General features: G+C 56.1%; 1 protein-coding gene across 1 annotated transcript; it reads right to left on the minus strand.

Moving 5' to 3' along the window:
- KLHL26 (kelch like family member 26) lies at window positions 1-27,735 on the minus strand (the record flags this gene model as incomplete). Its single annotated transcript, XM_079703972.1, is given in 4 exon segments — window positions 1-1,632; window positions 1,634-1,664; window positions 3,765-3,947; window positions 27,659-27,735. Coding segments are annotated over 4 exon segments (1,923 nt in total).

Consider the following 27,735-nt stretch of genomic DNA (forward strand, 5'->3'; position numbering starts at 1 on the left):
CTACCTCCTGGTCCTGGCCCGGGGCAGCAGGACGGGGGCACAGGCGATGCCAGCAAAGGACTCCGGGAAGTGCAGGTCACGCTCCCACTCGTCTGTCTCGGTGTTGTACACCTGCACGATGCCTGTCACGTTGTTGAGACGCCAGTTGTAGCCCCCAACGATGTAGATCTTCCTGTCCAGCAGGCAGCAGCCGGCCTCTGACTGTCCGGCCCGCATGGGGCTCACACTGGTCCACTGGTCCGTCTCAGGCACGTAGTACTCCACGGCCAGCACATCGAAGCAGCGGTCAACGTGGTCCATGCGGCCACCGAGGGCGTAGATGCGGCCGCCGGCGCCCACCATGGCATGGAGCACTCGGGGCTCGCTCATGGGAGCCTTGAACTCCCACTGGTCGGCCTCGGGGTCGTAGCAGTGCAGGGCCTTCTTGTCCTCCACCGAAATGCCGTAGCCGCCCGAGATGTAGAGGCGGCCCCCAGACGAGGCACCCGCGTGGCCCCACGTGCGGCGCTTCAGTGAGCAGGCGTAGCCCCACTCATTGCGCCGCGGGCAGTACCTCTCAACTGAGGCCAGGCTGCCGGCCCGGTTGCGGCCACCCGTGGCGTATACCATGCCGCACAGCACGTTCAACTGGAACTGGATTCGGCTCTCCTGCATGGCCTGCAGGCGCAGCCAGCGGTTCAGGTGGGGGTCGTAGCGGTAGCAGGAGTCCACGGCGCCCTCGCCACTGCGGTACTGCAGGTGCTGACCCCCGGCCACGTACACGAAGTTGTCCAGCACGGCCACGCACGTGTGGCTGAAGCCCACCTCCATCTCCGTCAGCTCACGGAAGTGGCGGGACCCCGGCTCGGGCAGCTGGTATACCTTGCTGCTGACCGAGCGGTCGCTGTCGGTGTAGGGTGTGCCGCCGAAGGCAACCAGTGAGGGCACGTCCGAGCGCACGACTGTGCGCGGCGACTGCATCTCATGCTGCCGGAAGGGGAGCACCTGGTAGTTGAAGGCCTCCAGCAGGTACTGGCGGCACAGCACGTCCTCCACCATGATGTCCAGCGTCTGCACGCTGTCCACCAGGTCTGAGGACCGCATGAGCGGGAAGCGGATGTGGCAGAGCACGTGGCTGGCGCGCAGCCGCCGGGCGGGGTCGTGCTGCAGCCAGCGGACAGCCACATGGAACAGGTCAATCTCGGCACAGCTCTGCAGCCGGTTGCTCTTCAGGAAGAAGACGAGGCGCTCCAGCGGCAGGTGCAGGAAGTCCTCCTCCTCGGCAATCTGCAGGAAGTGCCGGAAGGTGAAGGTGTCCACCGATTCCTTGAGCGAGGCCAGGCTGAAGGTGGTGGCCATGTGGCCGATGTTGAGGCAGGTCTCCACGCTCATGGCGGCCTTGAGGAACTCCTCACACAGCTCCACCACGGGCAGCATCTGCAGGAACACGGCTGCACCCAGCACATCCTGCACACAGTCCAGGTCCAGTGTCACCTCGGCACTGTAGGCAAAGTCGATGATGTGCCGCAGGCCGCGGGCCGACACGCCCTTCAGCTCAATAACATCCTGGCTCATCTCCCTCATGCCGCCCGTGAACATGGCCCTGAAGGTCAGAAACACAGCATGTGGGCTCGGGGCAGCCAAGGGGCACTGTGGCTGCCCGAGCGTGGCCTGGCCCTGGGACACTGCGAGCAGGGCACGGCCAGCCAGGGGAAAGCAGGCCGGATGCTCATTAAAGACAGGCAAAAAGGAAAAGAAAGATTTTTAATCCACCCCTAGCCATGCATCTTCCTACAAGCAGCAACTCCCCACTCTGCCCCCCTACGTGGAGCCCTGCCTGGCCTCACCCAGAGGTGTGCGGTGCTGGGGCCCAGCTGCCTCAAAGGGCGGGGACCAAGGGCTGCTTGCTGCGGGCCTGGTGCGGCTGTGCAAGAGAAGACCAAACCTTGGCTTTGGCTTTGGCTCTGGGGACAGGTCTCCAGCCCCACATTAACAGCCAGCCCTGGACGACCACTCTGGCAGCAAGTTCAGGAGACAAGGCAGGGACCCCCAAGGGCACTAGGCACTGCGGTTCACAGAGCCCAGCCCCTCACGTGGGCAGCTGGCTCCACCTTCCCCAGCCTGGGTCACTGTCACATGGGTTGGGGAGGGGTGAGGGTGCCCAGGTCAGAGGGCCCATCAGGGGGCTGTGCTAGGGTCCCTGCCATCCCCAGAGGCTTACATGGTCAGGAAAGCCCCCTGAGAATGGCCCAAAGGAACACCAGCCCATCGTGAGACCCGCCCCCCAGCAGCAAGTAACCCCAGCTCTGTCAGCCATGCTATCCTGCTCTGAGAAGCAGTGCTAACGTGAGCGCTGCTGAGAGACGTAGGCTCCTCATGGCCTTTGAGGGCCCCCCACCAGGAAGAGGGGTGAGAACCCCAGTGCCTGCTCAGGGTTCATGGTAGGTTCTAGAAGAACGCGTGTGCTCCAGCTTGGGGCAAGCTGGCATTTCATCATAATTATAACTACCATCAGCACACGCCTGTGACAGCCGTCTGAGGGGAGAGAACGTCCCAACATTGCCCGACAGATGCCCATCCCCTAGTCGCACACCCAGTGGGCCCAGCTCAGGCCCCAGAGAAGGGACAGCTGAGCTTGGTGCTGCCGTGGGGCCACTGACTGACAACCGCCCGACCCTCCACCGCAGCGCTCTACCAGCCCCCTGGACCCTGCCCCTGCTTGTCCCCGCGAGTCCCGTCAGCCCATCGAAGGCAGAAGCAATCACGGTGACGGTGACGGTGACGGGAGGGAGCATTGCCTTTTAAGGCCTCTCCAACTGCAGTGCCAGCGCAGAGGAGCCTTTAAAGGGCAGTTCTGGCTGGGCCAGCCTGCCCATCCCCAAATCCAGAATAAAAATAGAAGCGGCGCCCCAGATGGCTTGGCTGCTCCAACTCCCCAGAATGGCCCCTCTGAGCCCGTGGGGCGGGCAGCCAGGGGGCGCACCAGGCAAGGCACCCCAGCTGCGAGGAACATGCAGTCCAAGACGGGCACCTGGGATGGCAGGTGGGAATGCTCTGGCCACCCCTGGCAATGTGGGGCTGAAGAACCACCCCCAGGGCGGCACCCCGGCTCTCTCTGGTGTCAAGAGGAAGCTTGCCAGCTGGTCACTAAGGGAATAAAGGAGACTGTCCCCAGCCTGTGACAACCCCCAGCTGATGAGAATGGCCCCTAGCCCTGCTCCGTGGGGCCTTCGCTCCCCTGCCCAGCCAGGCACAGGGAAGGAGCTTTCAGGAAAGGGCCTTCAGGGTAGAGAGACCTGTACACCCAGCAAGGCCTCACTCATCACGTGGGGCCTTGGACAGAGCCTGGCACACACAAGGGCTGCCGAGCAGGTGTCCCATCCCTCAGCCTGAGCACAGGTGCCATGAGGGCAGAGCTTGTGCCTGTTTTATCCCTGCTAAATCCCCAAGGCCTAGAACAGCACCTGGCACATGCAGGCATCACATAAAAACTTAGAATGAAAACCTGATGGAGCCCTGCCACCTTCTCAGGGTAGAAGTTGCTAATTGGGCACCCACCTCTGTCCGCCAGGCATTCTCTGCTTGTCTGCTCAGTGTCCCCCACAAGTCTGAATAAGTAGCAAACCTGGAAAAACCTGCAGGCTTACTGGACTTCTCTCTAAACCCAAAGATGGGCTAACCCCAGCCATTTTCCCTCAGCCATCCCCGGCTAGATGCCCAGCCCTGAGATCTTCCCTCTTAGAAGGGCGGCACCCTCCACCCTGCCCCTGGGGGCCCACGCTCACCTGAAGTAGTCGCTGCAGGCGGCCAGGACCACCTTGTGCGCGTGGAAGGTCTCTCGGTTGATGGTGAGCACGACATCCAGAAGCTGGCCCTGGGCGCGGAGGGCGGCGAGGCCCTGCAGGAGGCTGGTGCTGTGGCCGGGGGCCGAGAACGTACACTTGAGGGCCCCGTTCTTGTCAGCCATGCTGCGGGAGAGCAGAGGTGGGCAGGTGGCTCCCAGGCCTCAGGGCCGTCTGGTCCCTGCGCTGGCTTGGCAGGGCTCTGAAGCTGCCCCGGGGGGAGGCAAAATTGCCAGAACCAGCCCCAGAGAAGTGGAAACCAGGCCTGGGTCCCAGCGGTGTCTGCCACCTGCCCACTGACTGGCCGTGGCAGTGGATGCGCCTCTCCAGCCTCCATTTGCCGCCTGTGAAATGGGCGGGGTTTGATGCAGGACCTGCAGAGCCTCCCGCATCCCTTTTTTTTGTATTTGAGATGAGATTCACATAACATTCATCATTTTAAAGTGTACAATTCAGTGGCATAAAATCCACTCACAATGTTATGCAACCATCACCTCTATCTAGTTCCAGAACATTTCAGCACTGTGAAAGAAGACCCATACCCATTATCAGTCACCCCCCAATCCCCCTCCCCCAGCCCCTGGCAACCACTAATCTGCCTCCTGTAACTATGGATTTGCCTGTTTTGATGTTTCATATAAATGGAATCATGCAACATGCGGTCTTTTCTATCTGGCTTCTTTCACTCAGCCTGATGTCTTCAAGGTTCATCCATGTTGTAGCGTGTGTCAACGCTTCATTCCTTTTTCTAGCTGAGTAATATTCCCCTGTGTGGAAACACCATAATTCCTTTATCTGTTCACCCATCTATGAACCTTTGGGTTGCTTCCAACCTTCTCCTCTTTTTTTTTTTTTAAACTTTAATTATGAGGAAATTTTCCTTTAAATTTATTTATTTATTCTTGTCTGTGTTGGGTCTTCGTTTCTGTGTGAGGGCTTTCTCTAGTTGTGGCAAGCGGGGGCCACTCTTCATTGCAGTGCGCAGGCCTCTCACTATTGCGGCCTCTCTTGTTGCGGAGCACAGGCTCCAGACGCGCAGGCTCAGTAGTTGTGGCTCACGGGCCCAGTTGCTCCGTAGCATGTGGGATCTTCCCATACCAGGGCTCGAACCCGTGTCCCCTGCATTAGCAGGCAGACTCTCAACCATGTGCCACCAGGGAAGCCCCAACCTTCTCCTCTTTAAAAATTTATTTCATTAGCTTTCATTCTAAAATGACCTGTGCCAGGGCTTCCCTGGTGGTGCAGTGGTTAAGAATCTGACTGCCGATGCAGGTTTGAGCCCTGGTCAGGGATGATCCCACATGCCAAGAAGCAACTAAGCCCATGTGCCACAACTACTGAGCCCACGCTCTAGAGCCCACGAGCCACAATACTGAAGCCTGCATGCCTAGAGCCCATGCTCCACAACAAGAGAAGCCACTGCAATGAGAAGCCCGCATACCGCAACGAAGAGTAGCCCCTGCTCACCACAACTAGAGAAAGCCCATGCACAGCAACGAAGACCCAACACAGCCAAAAATAAATAAATAAATAATAAAAAATAAAATGACCTGTGCCTACTGAGTGCTCATTTTAAGGTACAGGACTCTCCATGTCACCTCACTGTCCCCTGTGCCCCAGTGAGTCATCCCCACGAGTAAGCCCCTCTTCTCTCCCCTGCAGGAGGCAGGGTGGGATTAGTTGCCAGCACAGAGCTCCAGCACAGGTCTGAAGGAGGAACTCGAAACCTGCAGCCTCCCGGGTGGCACTAAGCCCTGGGGTTGGGGGTGCCACGGGCCAGCTTCTCACCATGGGAGAGGGAGAGCCACCTCCAGCAGGTGCTGACCTTCAAGGTAAAGCCACTCTGACACCAGCCAGCATGACTCTTGTGCCCTGTACCCCAGGGGAGGGCAGCCACACGACCATAAAGTCACCCTGGCCGTTTACAGAAGAATTTGGCTCTCGCTGCACTCAGCAGACACCCAGTCGAGGGGAAACGCCTGTCAGTCCTACCTTTCAGGGACATGCTGAGCAGTTTGTCCGCAGCCCCAGAGCTGTAAGAGGACACAGGAGGACTGAACCCGGGCCCAGGAAACAGCAGGTTGCATGGGATCTTCCTGTCACCAACGTAAGGAAGCCATAAAACCAAGAATAACTGCCCTAAGATGGATTTACCTATGGGGGCAGTTAGCTGGGGATGCGACAAGTAAAACAGATTCCTGCACGTCAAAATGAGGATGCACAAGGCAAAGGTTGTCTTGGAATAAAAATAAAGTTTTGAAAAGGAGAGGGGTGGAAATAACCCAAATGCCCATCAGTGGATGAACGGATAAACAAAATGTGGTGTATGCATACAATGGAATATTACTCAGTCATAAAAAAAGCATGAAACTGATTCATGCTACAACATGGAAGAAACTTGAAGACATCAGGCTGAGTGAAAGCCGCCAGACACGAAAGGCCACGTGTTACATGATTCCATTTATATGAAATGTCCAGAAATCCATAGAGACAGAAAGCAGATTAGTGGCTGGGGGAGGGGGGTGTGGAATGACCGCCTGAGGGTACAGGATTCCCTTTGGGGTGATGAAAACGTTCTGGAACTAAACAGAGATGATAGTTGCACGACACTGTAAAAGCACTAAATGCCACTGAATTATATACTTTAAAATGGTGAATTTTATGTTATATGACTTTCACCTCAAAAACAAAACAAAACTCAAGGACATCTGAGCCTTCTCAGGTCCCGGGCAAAACCCTGCCATGACCTCCAGGGCCTCACAGCATACAAGGTCCTCTGTGGCCCAGCCCCTATCACCCCCACTCGCTTCCCCTCATCCCCTACCACCCCCCAGCCCCTGTCCCCTTTGCTGTTTCATCTCGGAAAACTTTTGTAGAAATGCATCGATAAATGAGTAGTTTAGGAGGCCCTAGTATATCACTTCCTCCTCCAAACACAACAGAAGGGGGCAATGCCCATCAGCCTCCATGGGGTCAAGAGCCTTCCCAGGACTCTCTCAGCCCCCACCCCACCCCAGGCAAAGGCCATCCTCCCCAGCCCTCTGCTCTCTCCCCATGGCCTCCGGCTCTCTGGAACTTGCTTTCCCATTCCTGGGACTGACGCCTGCCCCTGCCCACAAATGAGGGCCAGGAATGTGGGCACTGGTCTTTCCAAGAAAGCAGGAAGAGAAAGAAGGTTCCTCAACTCCTACTGCCCACCAGCTCCCAAAACACAACCAGGGGTAAAAGAGCTGTCACCGGGCACAAGACACACAGTCGCTGCTGACGGGAGGTCCCCGACTCACACAGGCCGCCCACATCAGCGGCCCTTCTGCAGAGCCTCGGGAAAAGGGGTAAACCATCCAATGGGCAGAGGGGCTGCAGGGCCCTGGGCACTGCCTGCAGGCCTGTGAGGTGCTCAGGGTTCCGAAGGTGTGGGGACGTGGCAGGGGGACAGGGGACGTGGCAGGGGGACACCACCTGTGCTTAGCAGAAAATCATCCTGTATCTGGGAGGCAGGAACACATGTGATTCAGAGCCCAGCGCTGTGGTCATCTGAGCTGGTGATACTGGGACGCCAGTGGTGTGGGTAGCCAGATCCTGGGTTTGTCCTGGAGGCTGGGTGTGCAGACCGTGGAGGGAGGGAAGGAAAGGGACCCAGGAGGACCCTGAGTCTCTAGCTTGGCCGAGTCGCCTCTCCGCACCAGGTGGAGGGGACGCCCACCTCACATGCCCCCCTCCTCTCCCAGGCAGGAAGCAGCCAGTGCTGCTGCATCCAGCCCACTGGGTCACTGCTCGGATCCGAGTCTCTGTTCTTTTGGTTTCCCAAGAACCCCACCTGACCCATGTGCTGAAGATCACGAAGAGAATGTCATTGGACCCTCAGGATTCAGAAGGCCTCCAACTGTACCCACCCACTGGCCAGGGCTGCCCTCAGCCATACAGGCCCTGCCAGGACATCTCCAGGGACAGGGTCTTGCTGTGTCCTCTCGGCGACACCCTGTGACGGGCCTCTGGAGCGCCGAGCCAAAGCCACATCCCACATGAGCCTCCAAGGACCCTTGAGGTGCTCATATCCATCACCCCTCCTCCACTATCCTCATGGGCTTTCTGTCAGCCCCTTGTCTGTTTCTCATGGGTGGGAGGACACAGCATGAATGAGACAGAGCAGACCTGCCCTCGTCAGGCGCACAGTCCGGGAAATGGGGACCCAAAGTGGTCACATCATCCAGAACTGGCTTCACATCAAAGCTGTGAATGTCCTGGGGGGAGGAAACAGGAGCAGCTGGGAGCAGAGAGGTGCAGAGGCCAGAAAAAGTGGGCGTGTCCCCGGCTTCTCCTCCCAGCTCTGCCACCCCTGAGGTTAGACAGTGACGCCCAGCCTCTCCCTGGGAGCAGAAGGGCTTGGCTGCATCCTGGGTGTTGGCCCTAAGGCCCGACTTCCACAAACAGCCATCCCTGTGCAGAGCCACCTCCCCTCCCAAGACGGGGCCCCTCCTGCCTGGAGCCAGGTGCTCCACCTTCCCTGTGCAGCGCAATGGCCTGGGATCAGGGACGACTGCTGTGACCCCTTGGAACCTCCCTCCCAGGACCAGAGGGCAGAGAAGAGGTGTGTCTCAAACCAGGGACTGTGTTAAGATGCAGACACAGACGTAGACTTGGCCAGTCTGGGTAGCCCCGGGGATGCTGCTCTCTGCAGATGCCACTCAGCACAGCAGGGGCTGCAGGGTGTGAGGAGGTGACACGCAGACAGCACCTGTGTGCCACTTTCATCACCAGGATCCCCTAGAGTCATCCAAGCCTGGATCCTGGCCCTGAGCAGAGTGTCTGGAGGGTTGGGCCGGGACCCAAAGCCTGGGAGGTGAATCTTGGCCAGACCCACTCTGGAAAGACTGCCCGGGCTGCACCACAGCCCTTGCTGCTCCAGGCTCCGGCACCTGGTGTGAGGAGCAGAGGGCAGGATTCCGAGGCTGCCCTGCTATCTGCCAGCTGTGTGACTAAGGCACGTTCCCCGGTCGTCTGGGTCTTCATTTTCTCAGCTCTCAAATGGGGCAGGCAGAACCGCCCTGGTGGTCCAGTGGTTAAGACTCCACGCTTCCACTGCAGGGGGCACGGGTTCGATCCCTGGTTGGGGACTAAGAACCCGCATGCTGCACAGCGCGGCCAAAATTTTTTTAAAAGGTGGGGAGGGGCAGGGAGGAGCAGACATCACAGGGCTGCCATGAGGCTCCCCGGCCCCCATCACCTCCTGGGAAATGAGGGACCACAGACCCCCTACTTCCCCCAGCTTCACTTTGGGCTGGCAAGGCCCAGTGGGGGGCTAATTCTGCCACCAACCATACAAGCCACTCACATGCCTTTGAATTGGGCCAAGTGCTTGGGAACTTGAAGCTCGGAACCACCCACAGAGCGCCGGCCCACAGCAGGTGTCAAGTGAGCCTGGCTGGCCTCTCTGTGGCCACCTCATCTCACAGATTTTGTATATTCCCCCCACCCAGCCTTTAACATTTTGCTTTTAGCTGGCCTCAGTTTTTTCTTAGAAGTTCCTCTGAAAGTGTGAGGTGAGCTGGGAGGATTTCCTGTGCTTCCTCTGAGCTCTGGGGACTGGCGTGCCTATGCATGTTTTCACCAGAAGAAAGATCTCACACCAGAGGCAACTTCATCCTGGGGCTGCTTGGTCCCTGGACATATATTTACAGTGGTCCTCCATATATAAAGAGCACCAAGAAATCAATACAAAGCCAGCAATGTCACAGAAGGGTGTGGGCTGACGGTTCCTAGGAAAGGAAGCACAACTGGCTGGAGAGACCTAAGACTCAGCCTCGCTCACGATAAGGGAAGTGTGCTTGCCAAAGGACTGGCTTCACCCCTCAGGTGGGCAGAGTCACGGGGTGGGCCATCTGGCAGCAGATGCTCTTGTCCATTCCCAGCAGGAGTGCAAAGAGGGACAACTCCCAGGCAGGCAGTTTGGCAGACCTAGCAAAATTCTAAAGGCTCACATCCTTGACCTAGCAAGTCCACTTTTGGAATTTATCTGAGATATACTCACATGTGCAAGTTGAGAGATGTGTGAGGATATTTACCAAATACCATTTCTGGGGGCTGAAGATGGGAAACAAGCTAAACACCCTTTAAGGGGGTACAAAGGGCTGCCCTCTAGCCAAGCACGGAGGCCGTGCATACTCTGAGCGTTAAACACCCCTCTGCAGGAGTTAGGACACCCCGGCCCAGGAACCCCTACAAAGCCCATAGCACTTCTGCTTACAGGGTGTGGAGCCTGAGTTGCACCAAGGGGGTAGGAAACGGCCCCTTTCTGCACATGCCTCATCCTGTCCCAGGTGCTCCTCCTCGTGCCCCCAGTAAGGCTCACGGCACCTCACAAGGCTGGTTTCCTCCTCCCATCTCACTGCTGGGACAACTGTCTCTGAAGCCCCCACCGCTACCCCACACACACCTCACAGCCTCTGGGGAACTCAGGGAAGGAGGGAGGAAGCCGGCAGGGGCAAGAGTCCCCAGCCTGGACAGAGAAGCAGGCTTGGCTGGGCGGAGGTGGGCAGGAGGAAGAGGGAGGGCCAGGGCCTGGGACCGATGACTAAGGGAAGGACCCATTACTCAGGCCGGCCCAGACAGGGGGCGGCTGGCGAGGTGGGGCCCCGGGCCCCCAGGAAGGCGGCAGCGGCAGCCCTTGGGCTAGTCCGAGTCTCCAGACAGCCACCCAAGCCACGGTCACCCGCGCTGAGTCATCGGAGCCAATGCGTCAGCAGCCGGGTCAGGGCGTCTCTGGAGGCCACTCACTGCCTCCCCAGCTGCACCCTCAGCCTGGACCTGGCCTCTGACCATGTGCCCCCCACTGTCCTGACCCCAACCCCCACGCTGTGTCTCTCTAGCACTGTCATCAGGCACCCCCAGCCATATGCAGTCCCGTGCTGGACACGGGGACACAGCTGCTGCCTCCTTCTGGATGTCCCTGCACGGGGGCTGACAGCCAGTGGGACTAGGTGGGGTAAATGCCCACCTGTGGCAGGATCCCCACAACCTTCAGGCATCCCCAGCCTGCTGAGCCCATTGCCCATGCTGTTGCCGGATCCTTGCTGGCGCCCCCTGTGTGCACTCCTTCCTGCCCCCCATCCTTCATGGGGTCACCCCCCAAATATACCAGGGGCTAGAGTCCTTGCCTCAGGGCCTGCTTCTGGGGGAACACAAGGCAGGACGGCCTAGTGAGGGACAGCCACAGGAGGTGCAGAGCCACACCAACAGTGACAGAGCCCCGCGACGGTGGTAGGGGCTGCCTTGGGAGCAGCACTTGGTGGGGTGGGCGCTCCCCTCCTCCTGCCCTCGCCCGGCTGCTGGCCCTGGTCTCCACGGTCGGTTTCCCAAGCCCACAGGAGAGATATGAAGCCCCGGAAAGTTTTTTTCACTGGAATGTCAAAAAAAAAAAAAAAAAGGGAAAAGGCAAGACCAAGAAAGAATTTCATGGAAACATTTCTTTGGGGTTTTGTAAACTCCTTTCCCACCCCCACATGGAGCCCAAAACTCAGGCCAGAGCAGAGTCTGACGGTATTGCCCCTTTAACATACTGTTCTGACATGCAAATTCCCTCACTTCCCCTCAAAACAGAGAGTACTTCCACTTTCAAAGCCAATTTTGGTTTTATTGTCCATGTGGCTCGATGGAGTACAGCAGCGCAGCGCAGCTGGTTGGCTCACACCCCAGCTGATGCAGTACCAGGGAGCTCCAGGCCACTCCGCCTTAGGGTCCTGGGTGCATCAGCAGGGAAGACACTGCACTTGGGGGCACAAAGGGAGACAGAGACCCAGAGAGGGGGAGAGAGACCCAGAGAGAGAGAAAGAGACCCAGAGAGGAGGGACAGAGACCCAGAGAGAGGGGGACAGAGACCTGGGGGCTGGGGACAGAGGTTGGGGGATGGGGATGGGGTTCTCTAGCTGCAGATGGAGAAGCACCGGCAGCCCACTGGTCACCTCTCTGTCTTATTTCCCACATCACCAACCACTGCCTCCTATCCAGCCACACTGGAAGCTTCTCTGGCTTCCCCTTCCTGCCCTCCTCAGACCCTTCACAAAGCAGGCTCACTGACAGAGCACATGCTGGGCACAGCCCTTCACAAAGAACTTCATGAATCCCTGGCCAGCCCAGGAGGTCAGTGCAGCAAGTGTCCCCTTCAAGATGGAGAAACTGGACTTCCCTGGTGGTGCAGTGGTTAAGAATCCGCCTGCCAATGCAGGGGACATGGGTTCGATTCCCTGGTCCGGGAAGATCCCATATGCCGCGCAGCAACTAAGCCCATGCGCCAGAACTACTGAGCCTGCACTCTAGAGCCTGCGAGCCACAACTACTGAGCCCACGTGCCACAGCTACTGAAGCCCAAACGCCTAGAGCCCGTGCTCTGCAACAAGAGAAGCCACCGCAATGAGAAGCCCACGCACCGCAGTGAGGAGTAGCCCCTGCTCACCACAACTAGAGAAAGGCTGCGCAGCAACGATGACCCAAGGCAGCCAAAAATAAATAAATAAATAGATTTATTTTTTTAAAAAAGAAACTGAGGCCCAGCATGGCCCCCCCATGGCTGCAGGCAGCTCCAGTACTGGCTCCCACTCCCCGCTCTACTACAGCCTGCTGACTCTGCCAAGGCCACTGCTCTGCCTTCCAGGCACGCAGCTCCATGGATCAAAGGTGCGTCTGAGCCAAGGTCCCACATGTCTCACAAAGGCAGACACCCCAAGCCACTGTTGCTGTGGTTACCACAGTATTTCACAGCTCTGGGTACTGTGCTCCCAGCCCAAAGGATGGAGTCACCATGTTTTGGCACCTGGCAGTAGCCCTCAAATGCTCTGGCTGGCCAGCAGCCCCCATGCTCACGTCAGCACACTCTCCCCTGGGGCTGCTCACCCCAGGCCGGCTCCACCCTCCTCATCCCCAGACAGCCGCAGCCCCACGATAAGGGGCAGCTCCTTCTGAGATGCCTGCAGCCCTCTTGCAGGGCTTGATCCCCGGGCGCTCTGGGGAGCAGATGAAAGAGCAGGGCTCCTGTGTGGACAAGTGTGGAACCCAGGAGCAGATGAAGGTCCTCAGAGCAGTGTCCCAGCAGGCCTGGAGGCCAAACCACTGCGAGAGACTGGGGGACACAGAGACCCATAGAGTGGCGAAAGAGACCAGAGAGGGAGGGGACAGAGACCCAGAGAGAGAGAGAGAGAGAGGGAGAAGAAAATCTGGCCAGGGCCCCAGAGCCCATGTGCCCCTGAGCCTGGGCTCTTTCCACAGCATCAGCTGAATTGTTTACTTCTCCCTCCTGGTCATCATACTGGTTACTTCCTACATCTTCTGCGATAATTTAAATCAGGATGCCCAGTGCCAAGGTGGATCTGCACACCCCATGGGAGGCCAGGTGAGCCAGGCCGCCAGGCAGGGACAAAGCCTCATCCACTCCTTCCCACCTGCTCTGCCTCCTCCAAGAGCTGGGCCGTGGACACGTCTAGGGCCCACTGCGAGCCCACCCTGGGAGCACGTCGCCCACAGAGACGCTCTCCCTGAGTCCTGCAAAGGGGCGCCAGGCCACACTTGCCCACCTCATCTTCAGAGCATCACCAGGCAGGGCCACCCCCCACAAGTATGTCCTTGGCTCCTGCCTGTCTGTGCCTGCAGTGCAGTGACAGGGTGACAGAAGAGAGGCGGTGCTGGGTGCTGGGGAGTACCGGGAGGAGGGAACCATGCAACCTGCCGGCACCCGGGACTGGTGGCTCCTGAGAACCCCCACGTGACAGCCAGGGAGGCTGAGGGTCCAGAGGGTGGTAGGGAAGGCAGACAGGTTCTAGAACCCACGTCCACCTCAAAAGAACCATCATGACTCCTCCCAAGGACCCAGAGAGGTGACAGGAGCAAATTCCTAGGGGCTGGGAGTAGAGGCAGGGGTGTGCCTGGCCCCACAAGTCACCAGCCTCACAATGAGACCCCACCAGCCATCCCCAAAGCCTGGCTGGGATCCTGCGCACACAGAGCCTGGCACCGGACAGCCTCACTCAGTGCTGGTTCCACTCAAGGCAAGTGGAACCACCCGGTCAGCTCCGTCATCCCGCCCTTCTGAGACAGGGACAAACCGCGTGGATTCCCCCACTCCCGCAATACTCACTGGGTTACAGCCAAGAACTCTACAGGTATGGCCCACCCTCCCACAAGCAGAAGGCAACAATGACATCAAAGTCCATCACTCTCCTGCCTAAGCCCCCTGTGGCTCTCCAACAGTCTTGCTCCTCAGGGGCCACAGTGAGCCCAGTGCCCCTGAAGCCCAGCCGTGACCTCTTGCCCAGGCCTCTCTGCCCTCACCCCAGCCTCTGACTGGTGCCCCAGGGAGCCCAGGATGTGTGGGGATCTGGCCACTGCTGATGGACAAGAGGACCCTGTAGGCAGCACTTCCCCAGTCCCAGACCTGCCCAACTCTTCCAACTTCTCAAGAAGGAAGATGGAAGGGGGACACCCAGACCCTCCTTCCCTCACCATCAGCAAGCTCTCTGCCTCCACATACCCCCACCCCTCCCCATCCTGGCAAGCGAGCACCCACTCCATGCAAGACTGTGGGCCCGGGGCAGTGCCAACCTGGTTCCCAGTTCGCCTCTCAGTGGGCAGCCTGGAGAGGGGTATCGTCACCATCTTACAGATAGGGACATTGAGGCACAGAGAGGTTCAGGCACCCACCCAAGGCCACACAGCACGTAAGAGGCCTGGCCAGTGTCGGTCTCTCTGTAGCCCCAGGTGGATGGGCCCCCTGATCACCTCCATGATGCAGACGGGGAGACTGAGGCTGGGAGAGCTGAGACCACTCACCAGGAAGGCCAAGCCAGGAGGTGGACGTGGAGCTGGACAGCAAGTAGGGCAGGATGTGGCTCCTCAGTGGCAGCCAGGGCAAGGGTGTGGACTATCCCACTAACCCTCCAGCCGTTATGAGAGAGGTAACCCCATTCTGCCAGGTCACAGTGGGAAAGCCCCACCCAGGCCTCCACACCTCTCTGACCCCAACCCAGCTCTATTTGTCTTGCCTGCCCATCGCTCCATCTGGTAAACCATCCGTCTGTTTCCAACCTGTCTCCTCGAAGCTGCAACAGGAGCCTCACCAAGCAGGGCAGGGTGGGTTCTGTCTCCTGCTGTGTTCCGGCACCTGGCACCATGCCCAGCATGTGCTCAGAACTCAGTCACACTTGTTGATTAAATGGCTGGATGGCTGAGTGGGTGGGTGGATGAGTGGATGGATAGATGGACAATGCGTGATAGGGTAGATGAATAGATGAATTGACAGATGGGACAGATGGATGGATGGTTGGATGGAACAGTGGGTGGATGGAAGGATGGGTAGATGGATAGACGGATGGAAGGATGGATGGATGGATAGGATGGGTGAGGTGGCAGGTGGATGGCTGCTAGGTGGCAGCAGTGGCTGGGTCCTGACTCATAGCTCTTCTTGTTGCAGGTATCTGCTGCATATATCTGCTCTGTTTCCTCCTCCATGAAACCTCCTGGTCCAAGTCCTGGGACTAGGTATGTTATCCTTTGACTGGGCTCAACCAGGAAGCCCTCGGCAGGCTCCTCTCTGGGATGTCTGGCCGCCACACTTTACTCATGCTATTCCCCATGCTGAAGGGCCAACTCTTTCTGCCCCCCACCTCCACCCCTCCTCCCTATGCTGCACTCTCAAGCCCACTAGCTCTTCCACGCTCCTCCATCACTTTCCCTTCCAAGCCTTCTCGAAGTAGAAGGTCTCCCCCATGACCTCCCTTGCCCTCATGGCCCAGCCAGGGTTCCCCACAGCCTCCGTGACCCCTCAAAGCCCAGCCAGGGCCCCAATGCCAGGGGCAGCAAGGGCGACTAATAAGCAGGACTCAGGCTGAAGCTTCGCCTGTTTTGTTCCCACCCACTGACAAGAGGCTGATCCCAGTAAGAGCCCATCCCCCCACATTATCCCTGCTGCACTGGGCTTGGAGATGGGGCCACATGAATGAGCAAAACCCCTTCACTCTACGAATTAGGCAAGTAGGCACATGACTGCATGGCCATAGAATACCACTCGGAAACCTTGTGAGAATCCAGCACTGCAAATGCCAGCGTTTCAGGACCCAGCCCAGCTGCCTCCTCTGGCAGGGCAGGTATTGAGGCTCTGAAAGGGACAGTTCCACCAAATGGCATGTGCTCATGCCCAGTGGTGCTAGGCCATATGCAGGCAGACACAGTATGGGTATGGCGCAGCAAGGACATTCCAACAGCAGCACAAACTTAGGCATCAAGAGGGGCCTCTCACGAACATCTTCATTTTAGGGGGTGCCAACATCCCTTCCTTCTTCTGTTAAGGGCCCCCTGTTTTCCTCAGGGAATCTCCTTCACTCTCAGCCCCAGTGGTAAGGATCAGGAGATGCACCCCTGGGCTGAAAAGGGAGAATTCATAACCCAGCCTGGCCAACCAGAGCCTCTCAGGCCCCCAGCCATGCTGACTGAGCCCAAGATAGGGAGTGTGACCCATTCGACCCAACCAAAACCTTCCCTGGGACTTTTGCTGGAGCCACCAGGATGGAAACTTGCCTTCCCTCTAGGGTTGCTGGGATGATGGAGAGCAAGGTGAGGTTACCTTGCCCAGCTAGGAGACGGGAGTCACAGGTTCAAGAGGAATCATCTGAGCTCTGAATTTAATGGATATAAAAACTGGAATTCTCCCTGAACTTATTTTTTATGTGAACGATGAACTTTTATTTTTTAACTGAAGGGAGTGAGTCGAGTTGAGTTTCTGGCTCTCATAACCAAAAGGGGCCTTCAATGTCAGAAGCCTCTGATCTGGGGCTCGAATTCCGGACGAACCTCTGGAAAAACCACTGTGGAGTTAATACTTCTCCAGCTACCGCCTTTTCCTGCAATGCACACCGGCTTCCTACCCTGGGAATGGGGACGAGGAAGCCTCAATGGTTGATCTGCAGGTGAGTGGGTGGTGACCAGACCCAGCCCGAGCCCCGCCTGCCTGCCCGTAAAGAGACAGCCCAGCCATCTCCCTGTGAAAGGTCAACAAGCTACCCATGCCCCCTACTGTGAATGTTCAGCAACTCTAAATGCTAAAATGCTGGAAGCATGCCTAAGGCTGGAGCTGCAGGGCAGCCCAATGCCATCAGCCTCGGCAAGGAAAACACACACCACCCAGAGTTTCTGCAAGTGACTCACGTAGAGCATAAACATTTGTGTGTTCCCAGCCTCCCTGCCTTATGGCCCACGGGCTGCCATTACCCCTTGCACAACAGAGGGGGAGAAAAGAGAGAAAGAGAAGCCCTCCTAGGATCGACCAGACTTCACCAAGCCAGCACACAGTTATGACTTTAACTATAGTCCTGGAAGTTTTCCAAGTTGAGGCTGCCTCGGGGGTTTGCAGCGGGGCTCCCCTATATGAGTGTTGCTTCACGGGCATTTTGTCACCACCCCCACAAACCCTCCCTCAGGAGAATGTCCCACTCTCAGCTACAGTCATGGAAGATTCCGGGTGATCACGTCTCCCTGCTGCTGCTTCCTCCGGCAGACTGCTTCAAATTCTAACATCCCTTTGAGAGGCGAGCTGTCCGGATATCCAGCCCAGCCCAGCCCAGCCCAGCCCAGCCCGCTCCTGCTAGGATCCTGTCTTTGACCCCTGTGGAATTTCGCAGTTGTGGCGTCAGAAAATGTCTTCGGCCTCGATCCTTGATCCTCGGGTGACCCCCCCTTGAGGCCTTTAAAAGCCCAAAGGTCCACCCCTCAAGATTTCCTCCAGGCTGACCGTGTTCAATTCCGGAAGCTGCTTCCCTCATAGGAAAGGTCTGCGATTCCCCAAAGGTGCCGGTTACTTCCTCCCGAATCACAATATTTTCAGTGTGTGGCGAGGTGGTCTGCGGGAAGAGCTCAGCAGCGGGGCTGCTCGGCAAGGGGTCTGAAATCACGCTGGATGCGCCCCAAAACCCACTCCACCAAGGAATGTTAGGGAAACGCTCTCATAGCCATGGGGGATGAGTTCTGTGAATCCTGAGCAGCCCTCTCTGAAGGGAAATGGGAAAGGGGCGGGGAGGAGGAAGGGACTGGAGACTCGGGGTTAACAAGTGTTAAGAGCCCGTCTGCACAGCTGCGGAGCGGCTACCACAGGAGGAGGGCGGGTCGGCCCGGTGGGGACTCAGCGGGCCCCAGCCCCCACTTCCCCCGGCAGGCAGCTGGACAGGGAGCGCGGCTGGCCCTTTCCCCGTCCTCAACCCGGCGCTAAGATCCTGTCCGTGAACTAAATGGAGCTCATGCAAAAGGGTGCTGCTCACTGGCTTCTCTCTAACGGGACTGATTCACTGACAACACACCTGTGAGTCTCTGTTTCTCTACCCGGACCCTGCCATTAACAAAAATCAGGGGAAGAGTGACCCTTGCTCGGCTGGCCATGGAGGGCCATTCCAGAAGCCTCCCAGTCAGGCCAGCTCCTCCTGCAAATCCATCGTAGATTGTATGTAGAATATCCGCTAGACTGTATCAGAGCCTCCACAGTGAAGCCCTGCCTGCGGGGAGCACACATTCTAGGGGACACAGATCCTTAAGAACACAGAATGGACCATGAGCCTGGGGCAGAGGACGAAGAGGGGCAGACGGGGGGAGTCATGATGGACAGAGTGGCCAGGCCCCAAGGAGGCAATACAGGAGTTGTGCAAAGTTCTGGGACAGGTCACCCCAGCCGAGGGAGAGTGAGCTCACGAGGCCCAGGAGGGGCACCAGTCTGCTGTTGGAGATGTGGGCTGTGGAAGCATGGGGGCCCATGTGCGGGCAGGGCCTCGCCGTGGTGGCCAAGGGGATCATGTGGAGAAGTGAATTTTGTTCTGAGACTGTTCTGAGAGTGAGGAAGCCCCCGGCAAGTGTCAGGCAAGGGACGGCCTGGTCTGATGCCTGCGTTGGGAGGGTCCTGCCAACTGGAGGTGGGGGGATAGCAGCCAGGAGGGCAAGAGTCGATGGCAGCTCAGAGCCAGGATGAGGTGGAGGTGGAAGAAGGGGCCGGACGGTGATGTGGCTCAAAGGTGGAAGCAACGCAATGTGCCAATAGATTAAAGGAAGAGAGAGCAAATAAGTGTGCACGTGGTGAGTGCTCTCAAGGAGGTCAGAGAGGAGAGGCAGGAATTGAACCGGGAAGGACCAGGTCCTTGTTGTTAGAAGACCAGGGACCCTCGAGCAAGGAGAGGCACGAGGACTTTCCAGAACAGAGGGGGGACCTTGAGCCCTCTAGGCCAGATGTCCACGTCTGCTCCCTGTCCCCACTGGATGCTCTCGGGCAGCAGAGCCTCTCAAGCCAAGTGGAGCCTCATCCTCCTGCCTGACGTGTCCTCCACCAGCACTCACTCTTTGGTCCATGGAAGAAACCTGAGAGCTGGTGACTCCCAACCTGGCTGCCACCATAGGTCAGCATGTCACACAAGTTTAACCTTGAATCTTCCCCAAACCCATGCCCACCTCACCATCTCCACGCACCCCCCCTCAGCCCAGGCCCCCTCATCTCCTGCCAGAGGGATCCTTCCAAAACACGAATCTGACCCAGGTACCCCCTCACCCAAACCCTGCACCAGCTCCCAGTCTCCCCACTCCTCCCTCTCACCCTCTCCAGCTCCTCTCTGCCCTCCGGACCCCTAAAAAGCCAGGCTCCTCCCCCTCCAGAACCTGCACATGCCACTTGCCTGTACCCAGAAAACAGGCCACCTCCCGAGACTCCCTTCCCCCAAGCCGATGGCACTAACCTTCAGACTCCGCTCAACCTCATTTGTAAGGAGACTCTCAGAACCTTCCTGAGAAGGCAGGAACCTCCAACTCAGCCTCGGGACATTTTATGGCAACCATGGGGAAATGACGGCCCAACTGTTTCACATGCTGGCACATAAGTGTCCCACACAGGCACGGCCCATCTGTCCGGGGGCCCATATGCCCAACACCAAGCACAGCGGCAGGCACACAGGAGGCATGTGACCATCGACGATCGCCAGGGGAAGAGAAAGGTGTCAAATGAGTCCCGTCCACAAGAGGAAGGAGCTGGGGATGCCAAGAAGTCACCCTCCCTCCTCCCCCTTCTCCAGGGCCTTCAACCCTAAGTCTGAAACATGCCCCAAGACCAAAGGGCAGGAGTGCAGAGAAGCCCCACTTTTAAAGTGTCTGGTGGGGAGGCAGGCGCAAACCTCCAACCTGGCCTCTCTGAGCTCTCCCGTGAGGATCGGCAATAAAAAATAACCAGTTAAGGAAAGCGGGATGACACACTACGTCTACTCCCTAGAGATGGTGCAATGATAGCAGAGGCTAATAACTGCCTTTCTACCCCATAACTATGGCCGACAAGAAGGCCATCCCCGGGGGGTCGCAGCTACCGGATGGAAGTGGTTCAGCTATGAGACAATCAGGCTGCACAATTCAGGGCGAAGTGTGCAGTTTTCAGAGCAATTTCACATCGTGAGCTCAAGGGACCCTACCAGTGAGAAGATGAGGAATGGGGCGCCTCACTCCCAGAGGAGGAGTTGGGCTGCGTGACCCAGCCCCCCAGAGCACCTCTGCCCAGCACTCTCTCCAGCTCACCCCAGACTCAACTGCCCCACCCTAATACTCTGCCAAGACCCACCAGCTCATGCTCTACACTCTGTTCCTAGGTGCCAGGCTCACGTGGCAGCATCTGTCCTCTCAATGCTACAGAAGCAGCTCAGACTTGACATGTTCCATTCTCCCACTGGCCCTGCCACTGTCCCTCTCATGGCCGCCACCAAGTAATGATACTACCATCCTCCGAACTGCTCAAGCCGACAACCACAGAATGAATGCTTGTATCCCCCCAAAATTCACACGTTGAGACCTATTCCCTAATGTGATGGTATTAGAGGGCAGGGCCTTCAGGAGGTAATTAGGTCATGAGGATGGGGCCCTTGTGAATGGAATTAGTGCCCTTATAAGAGACCCCAGAGAGCTCCCTAGACCCTTCCACTGTGTGAGGACTTAGCAAGGAGGCCGTGTCTATGAACCAGGAACCAGACACCAAATCTGTTGGCACCTTGATTTTGGACTTCTCAACCTCCAGAACTTCAAGAACTAAATTTCTGCCATTTATAAGCCACCCAGTCTATGGTATTCTGTTATGGCAGCCCAAACAGACTAAGATACCAACTTTCTCTTCCCAACCTGCCACATTGGCTCGTTAGCAAGACCTGCCAAACACCCCATGATCCCTTCTTGGTCCACGTAGGCACGGCGGACAGAATGCTAACAGCTTCAGGACCGTAGGGCAACACTGCCACTTCCACACTCACACACACACATGTGCAACATGCTGGGCGTCCTCTGAGCATACCCTCACCCTAGTTTGCTTCTTCCTAGCTACCCTGCCCAGTGGGTCCAGGGTCCCACTTCCCAGATGAAGACTAACACACAGAGGGTTGCAGATGTGCCCAAGGCATGCAACAAGCATGTGGGTCTGATGAGGTGCCTGATGCCACCAGATCTCCCAGAATTCCTAGGAGGAGTTGAGTTCCTGTCTCTGAAGGGTCAAATTCCTGTCTCTCCCTCTTAGCTGAAGAGAGGATGAGGCCAAAGGAACAAGAACCTTCTCAGAAGGCCAAATCATTGCCCAGTCTTTCACACAGGGGTTGGGGGGCTGGACTCTTCCAGAGCCTCAGGGATTAGTGGAGACAATCTAGGGTGCAGCCAGAGAGGGCTTGTTAAGCAAGTTTAAACAAGCAAAGGCCACCAAGCCAGGAGCAGACGCCTCAGCTGAACTGTGCCAAACCCACTCACACTGTGTCCCAGTCACGACTTCCCAGAGAAACACCTGTGACCGGCGTGGCCCTCACCCAGATACTCCTGCCTCACCCCCCAAGAAGCAAAGTGAATCAACGAGACTGGGGCCCATCCAGACACCTTTAGGAAAGATGGGCGGTGAAGAGAGGATGCCAAAGGCCCAATGTCTGAAGAAACTTAGTGGTGAGAAGGTTCCTCCAGAACTAGGCAGGCCAGGTACCTCACAGCGATGGAATTTTAGCTGGGGAGGTGTGACTCCTGGGAGAGTTCCTCCACCCCCTCACAACACACTGTAAACCTCCTCTCTCTCCAGAAGCCTGGAACCCCTAAAGGGCCTGAGGTGGAGCTGAGAGGGGGCCTGCTGCAGAACAAGTTTCTTTTGTGTGAGTGAGCCTGCAGCTAGGACCCCACCTCCCCTCAGCAAGCGCCCAGCCAAGGCAGCCATGCTCTGTCCATCCCAGAGGTTCGGCTTGGTCATTAACGACCATCTCTACTAGGCAACGGGTTTTTTGTTGATCCCTCGAGATAGGAAGGAAGGAGAATAAGCTTTTCTCTTTCTTTTTTCCCCCTTGGTTGCAGAAAAGTGAAGTTGGAACAAACAAGTTATGTAATGCTGGGGGCGGCTGGGGGAACGCAGTCCCTCCTAAGGACAGTTTTTCGAGTTGTGGGACCGTTGGAAGGGCCAAGGGGAAGGCAGGAACCGCCCCCACCCCTGGCCAAATGACAAAACCCTTCATGGGACAAAAAGGCAGATGCAGGCACCACCTGGAAGGCTGGAAAACCAGACTCACAGACAGGGCCAGCCTCCCCCCCATCCCTGGCAGGCCCACAAGTCTCCCCGAGAAGGCAAGGGACAGACCTGACCACCTAGAAGGGACTTCCTACCAACCAGACTACAAGCCCTAGAGAGCTTTTCCACACTCCATTCATCCATCCCTCTCTCCCAGCCATATTTCCTTTTTTTTTTTTTTTTTTGGCTGCTCCAGGTATTAGTTGCAGCATGCGGACTTCTTAGCTGCAGCATGCAGACTCTTAGTTGTGGCGTGCATGCAGGATCTAGTTCCCCAACCAAGGATCAAAACCAGGCCCCCACATTGGTACCACAGAGTCTTACCCACTGGACCGACCACCAGGGAAGTCCCCCAGCCATATTTCTTGAACACTTCTTTCCTCCGGGCTGCCCGTGCTCCAGGCATACAAGACCAAGACTACACGAGACAGACATGCTCTTTACCCTCAAGGCATTTCCAGTAATAAACACACCAAGTAGTGTTGGGTGGTAACTGCATGTTCAAGGACACACAACAGCCATAGGACCCAGCAATTCTGCTCCTGGTATATACCCCTAAGAACTGAACACAGGTGTTCAGACAAAAACTTGTACATGCATGTTTATAGCAGCATTATCCAAAACAGCCAAAAGGTAGAACCAACCTAAATGTCCTTCAGCTGGTGAACGAATAAACAAAATGTGGTATGTCCACACAATGGAATGTTATGCAGCCATAAAAAGAAATGAAGTACTGACACACATTATACTGTGGATGAACCTCGAAAATATTAATGTGGAGTGAAAGAAGCCAGACACTGAAGGTCACATGTGGCATGATTCTATTTATAAAACAGGTAAATTTAGGGAATTCCCTGGCGGTCCAGTGGTTAAGACTCTGTGCTTCCACTGCAGGGGCATGGGTTCCATCCCTGGTCGGGGAACTAATACCTTGCATAGTCGCGTGGTGAGGCCAAAAAAAAAAAAAGGTAAATTTACAGAGACAGAAAGTAGATGAGTAGGGACTTCCCTGGTGGTGCAGTGGTTAAGAATCTGCCTGCCAATGCAAGGGACACGGGTTCGAGCCCTGGTCCGGGAAGATCCCACATGCCGCAGAGCAACTAAGCCTGTGCGCCACAACTACTGAGCCTGTGCTCTAGAGCCTGCGAGCCACAATTACTGACCCCGTGTGCCACAGCTACTGAAGCCCACGTGCCTACAGCCAGTGCTCCGCAACAAGAGAAGCCACCGCAATGAGAAGCCTGCGCACAGCAACAAAGAATAGCCCCCACTCGCCGCAACTAGAGAAAGCCTGCGTGCAGCAACGAAGACTCAACACAGTCAAAAATAGGGCTTCCCTGGTGGCGCAGCGGTTGAGAGTCCGCCTGCCGATGCAGGGAACACGGGTTTGTGTCCCGGTCTGGGAAGATCCCACATGCTGCGGAGCGGCTGGGCCCGTGAGCCATGGCCGCTGAGCCTGCACGTCCGGAGCCTGTGCTCCGCACCGGGAGAGGCCACAACAGTGAGAGGCCCACGTACCGAAAAAAAAATTTTTTTTAATAATAATAAATAAATTAATTAATTTTTTAAAAAAAGACAAACCAAGTAAAAAATGGACAAAAGATTTTAAAAGACACTTTACCAAAGATCTGAATAGCCAGTGAGACCATGAAAAGATGTCCAACATCGTTAGTTATTAGGGATATGCAAAATGAAACCAAAATAAGATACCAACATACACTTAGAATCGCTAAAATTAAAGACTGGCCACATGAAGCGTTGGCAAGGATGGGGAGCAGCTGGAACTGTTGCACATTGCTGGTAGGAATGCAGTTATGGTGCAGTCACTCCAAACAACTCAGCAGTTTCTTGAAAAGCCTACAGTGCAGAGGGACTTCCTTGATGGTCCAGGGGGTAAGATTGCACTCCCAATGCAAGGGGCCCGGGTTAGATCCCTGGTCAGGGAACTAGATCCCACATGCATGCCACAACCAAGAGTCTGCATACACGAGTAAGAAGTCCGTACGCTGCAGCGAAGATCCTGCGTGCCGCAACTAAGACCCAGAGCAGCCAAAATAAATAAATAAATATTTTTTAACAAAACCTATGGTGCTTGCTTCGGTAGCACATATACTAAAATTGGGGGCTTCCCTGGTGGCACAGTGGTTGAGAGTGCACCTGCCGATGCAGGGGACACGGGTTCATGCCCCGGTCCGGGAAGATCCCACATGCCGCGGAGCGGCTGGGCCTGTGAGCCATGGCCGCTGAGCCTGCGCGTCTGGAGCCTGTGCTCCGCAACGGGAGAGGCCACAACAGTGAGAGGCCCGCGTACCGCCAAAAAAATAAAAATAAAAAATAAAAATAATAATAAAATTGGAACTTATCATGGCCCCTGCACAAGGATGACACTCAAGTTCGCAAAGCATTCCATATTTTTTAATCTAACCTCAAAAAATAGGAAGCAAGGGGCTTCCCTGGTGGCGCAGTGGTTAAGAATCCGCCTGCCAACGCAGGGGAAACAAGTTCGAGCCCTGATCGGGGAAGATCCCACATGCCGCGGAGCAACTAAGCCTGTGCGCCACAACTACTGAGCCTGCGCTCTAGAGCCTGCGAGCCACAACTACTGAGCCCGCGTGCCACAACTACTGAAGCCCGCAAGCCTAGAGCCCATGCTCCTCAAAAAGAGAAGCCACAGCAATGAGAAGCCCGTGCGCCGAATGAAGAGTAGACGCCGCTCGCTGGAACTAGAGAAAGCCCGCGCGCAGCAACAAAGACCCACCACAGCCAAAAGTAAATAAGTAAATAAATTTATTTTAAAAAAATAGGAAGCAAAAGTACAAAGATTCAATGAACAATTTTTTATATTTTCTGCGATGGGGAGGCCCTACTTGTTAAGAACCTCAATTGCTAAGGTGAAGGGTTACGCTACAATGTGCTTCTTCATTGATTTCCTCTGCCTCTTTTGCTCTGTTTTATTACAACCCCTAATATGTTCATCACTCTAGTATTTGTAGAAAGATGTTTTGTATTTTGCCACATCATGATAATAACAGTCCCGGTTTGACTGGCTGGTTTATAAGTTTAAGTACAAATAAATAAAAGATCCATTTTACCTTGAAAAAAATAAAAAAAACTTAAACCTACACCTACCATAGGACCCAGTCATTCCACTCCTAGGTATTTACCCAAGAGGATGAAAGTATACGTCCACACAAAGACACATACCCAGATGTTCACAGCAACTTTATCTGCAATTGTCAAAATGGAAACAACCCAAATGTCCATCAACCAGTAAATGGATAAACAAATTGTGTCCATCCATATAATGGAATAGTAGGCAGCAGTGAAAAAGGACGAACTTCTGATACTTGTGACAACACAGATGAAACTTCAAAAATATTCTGTTAAGGGACAGAAGCCAGACACAAGAAGCCACATATTATATGATTCCATTCATGTAAAATTTCTAAAAAGACGAAACTACAGAGAGCGAAAGCAGATCAGAGTGTGCCTGAGGCCAGGGGTGGGAGAAGGGTTGACTGCAACGGGCTTGAAGGAATTCATTGTGGTGATGGACGTGTTCTGAAAACCTGGATTGTGTTAATGTGTACATAACTCTATAAATTTATTAAAGCTCAGTGAGGAGACTTCCCTGGTGGTCCAGTGGTTAAGACTCCGTGCTCCCAATGCAGGGGGCCAGGGTTCAATCCCTGGTCAGGGAACTAGATCCCACATGCTGCAAAACCCCACCTGCTGCAACTAAAAGATCCCGCATGTGGCAACGAAGATCCTGTGTGCCGCAACTAAGACCCAGTGCAGCCCAAAAAACAAAAAACTCCAAAAAACTCAGTGAACTGTTCAGCTAAAATGAGTGAATTGTATAGCATGTAATGAATTATACCTCATTCTTGCCCTAGGTTATCCCTAGCCAGGGCTCAAAGCAGGGACTAGGGTTCACTGTCCCTTACATGCCACCTCATACCGGTCACCAAATCCTGTCCACTCTACCCCCTGAATGTCTTCACAAATCCCCTGATCTCTCTTTGCTCCCCACTACAGGCCTCCAAAGCCCAACTCATGCACCCGGACCCTCAGGCCTTTCTGAGGCACACGAGTATTGACCATTTCATCATTTATCACGCTGACGGAAATTATTTGCTCCCATAAGCTCACCAGTAAGAAAAAGTCCGAATTTCTTCCTTGGCCAGCCAAGGGTAGCAGACTGTCCTGGGGGACCGGGATGAGAGGGTCTAGACTACTCTGGCCTTGTGCAATGGGAAGAGGGAGGGAGGTCTTACATCCTAAGGCAGGTGTTCTTTCCCTCTGAGAGCCCAGAACAATGCATAAAAATACCTTCAATTGCTATGCCAATTCTGCGGTTCAAACAACCAGTCTCAGGACTTGTCCAAAGGGAAAGGGGGCCTCTCTCAGACCAAAAGGGGTGAATTCTTCCACCGTGATCTGAGGGCAAGACCTTGCTTCAAGTTCTTTGCCCTGGGGGTGAATGGGATTTACACCCCATGGGGCTTGGAGGGAGCAGCCACAAGGACAGACCCTTCTCGTGTATTTTTTAAACCTTCAGCGCTCTCTCACCATCTTCAGGCTTCCCAAGATCCACTCTAGCCCCTCAGGACCCCTGGGACCCCAAGACCGCTCCCTGCCAATCAGGACTCACTGGGACCCCCAGGGCCCCTCAGCTCCCTTTCTCAGGTTCTCCCTGGTCCCTCAGGCCTCTTTCAGGCCCTTGGGTTCACCTGAGCCTCCTACTCCCAACCTTCTACAGTCCTCACCCCGCCCAGGTCCCCTCAGCATGTCCTCAGGACCACCTTTAGAAACCTCAGGGTCCTTCAGCACCCTCCAAGAAGCCGTGGGCCTCAGCCCTCCAAATTCCCCTCAGCCCCTCCTCAGAGTCGCCCAGACAGCCTCAACAACCTCAAGGCTTCCTATAGCCCCTGCTCAGGACCTCCCTGCCTCTCAGACCCCTTGGCATCCCCAGTTCCCCCATGGCCACATCACAGTCAGGAGCCCCTGGGTTTCCTTTCAGATCTCCACACCCCTCAAAGCCCTCTCAGGCCCCTAGGGCCGCATGCAGACGCCTGGAGGCCCTGGGGCCCCCAACCCGCCTTCGGATGACCCGTGAACAGCCCTCAGTCCCCTCAGTACGCCATAGCCACCTGAAGTCCGCAGCCCCCGTAAAAATCCTCGAGCCTGACCAGGCCGCTCCTCCAGGACTCCCCTTAGGTCACTCCAGCCCCGGGGCAGGTGCAGGCCCACCCTGTGGGCTGGTTCTCACCTGTTCCGGCGCTCGGGGCCCGGGCCCGCGCCGAAGCCGCCGCCACCAGCGCCACCACGGCCACCGGACGCCGCCAT

Source organism: Hyperoodon ampullatus, assembly GCF_949752795.1.
Source record: "Hyperoodon ampullatus genome assembly, chromosome: 4".
NCBI lineage: Eukaryota > Metazoa > Chordata > Mammalia > Artiodactyla > Ziphiidae > Hyperoodon > Hyperoodon ampullatus.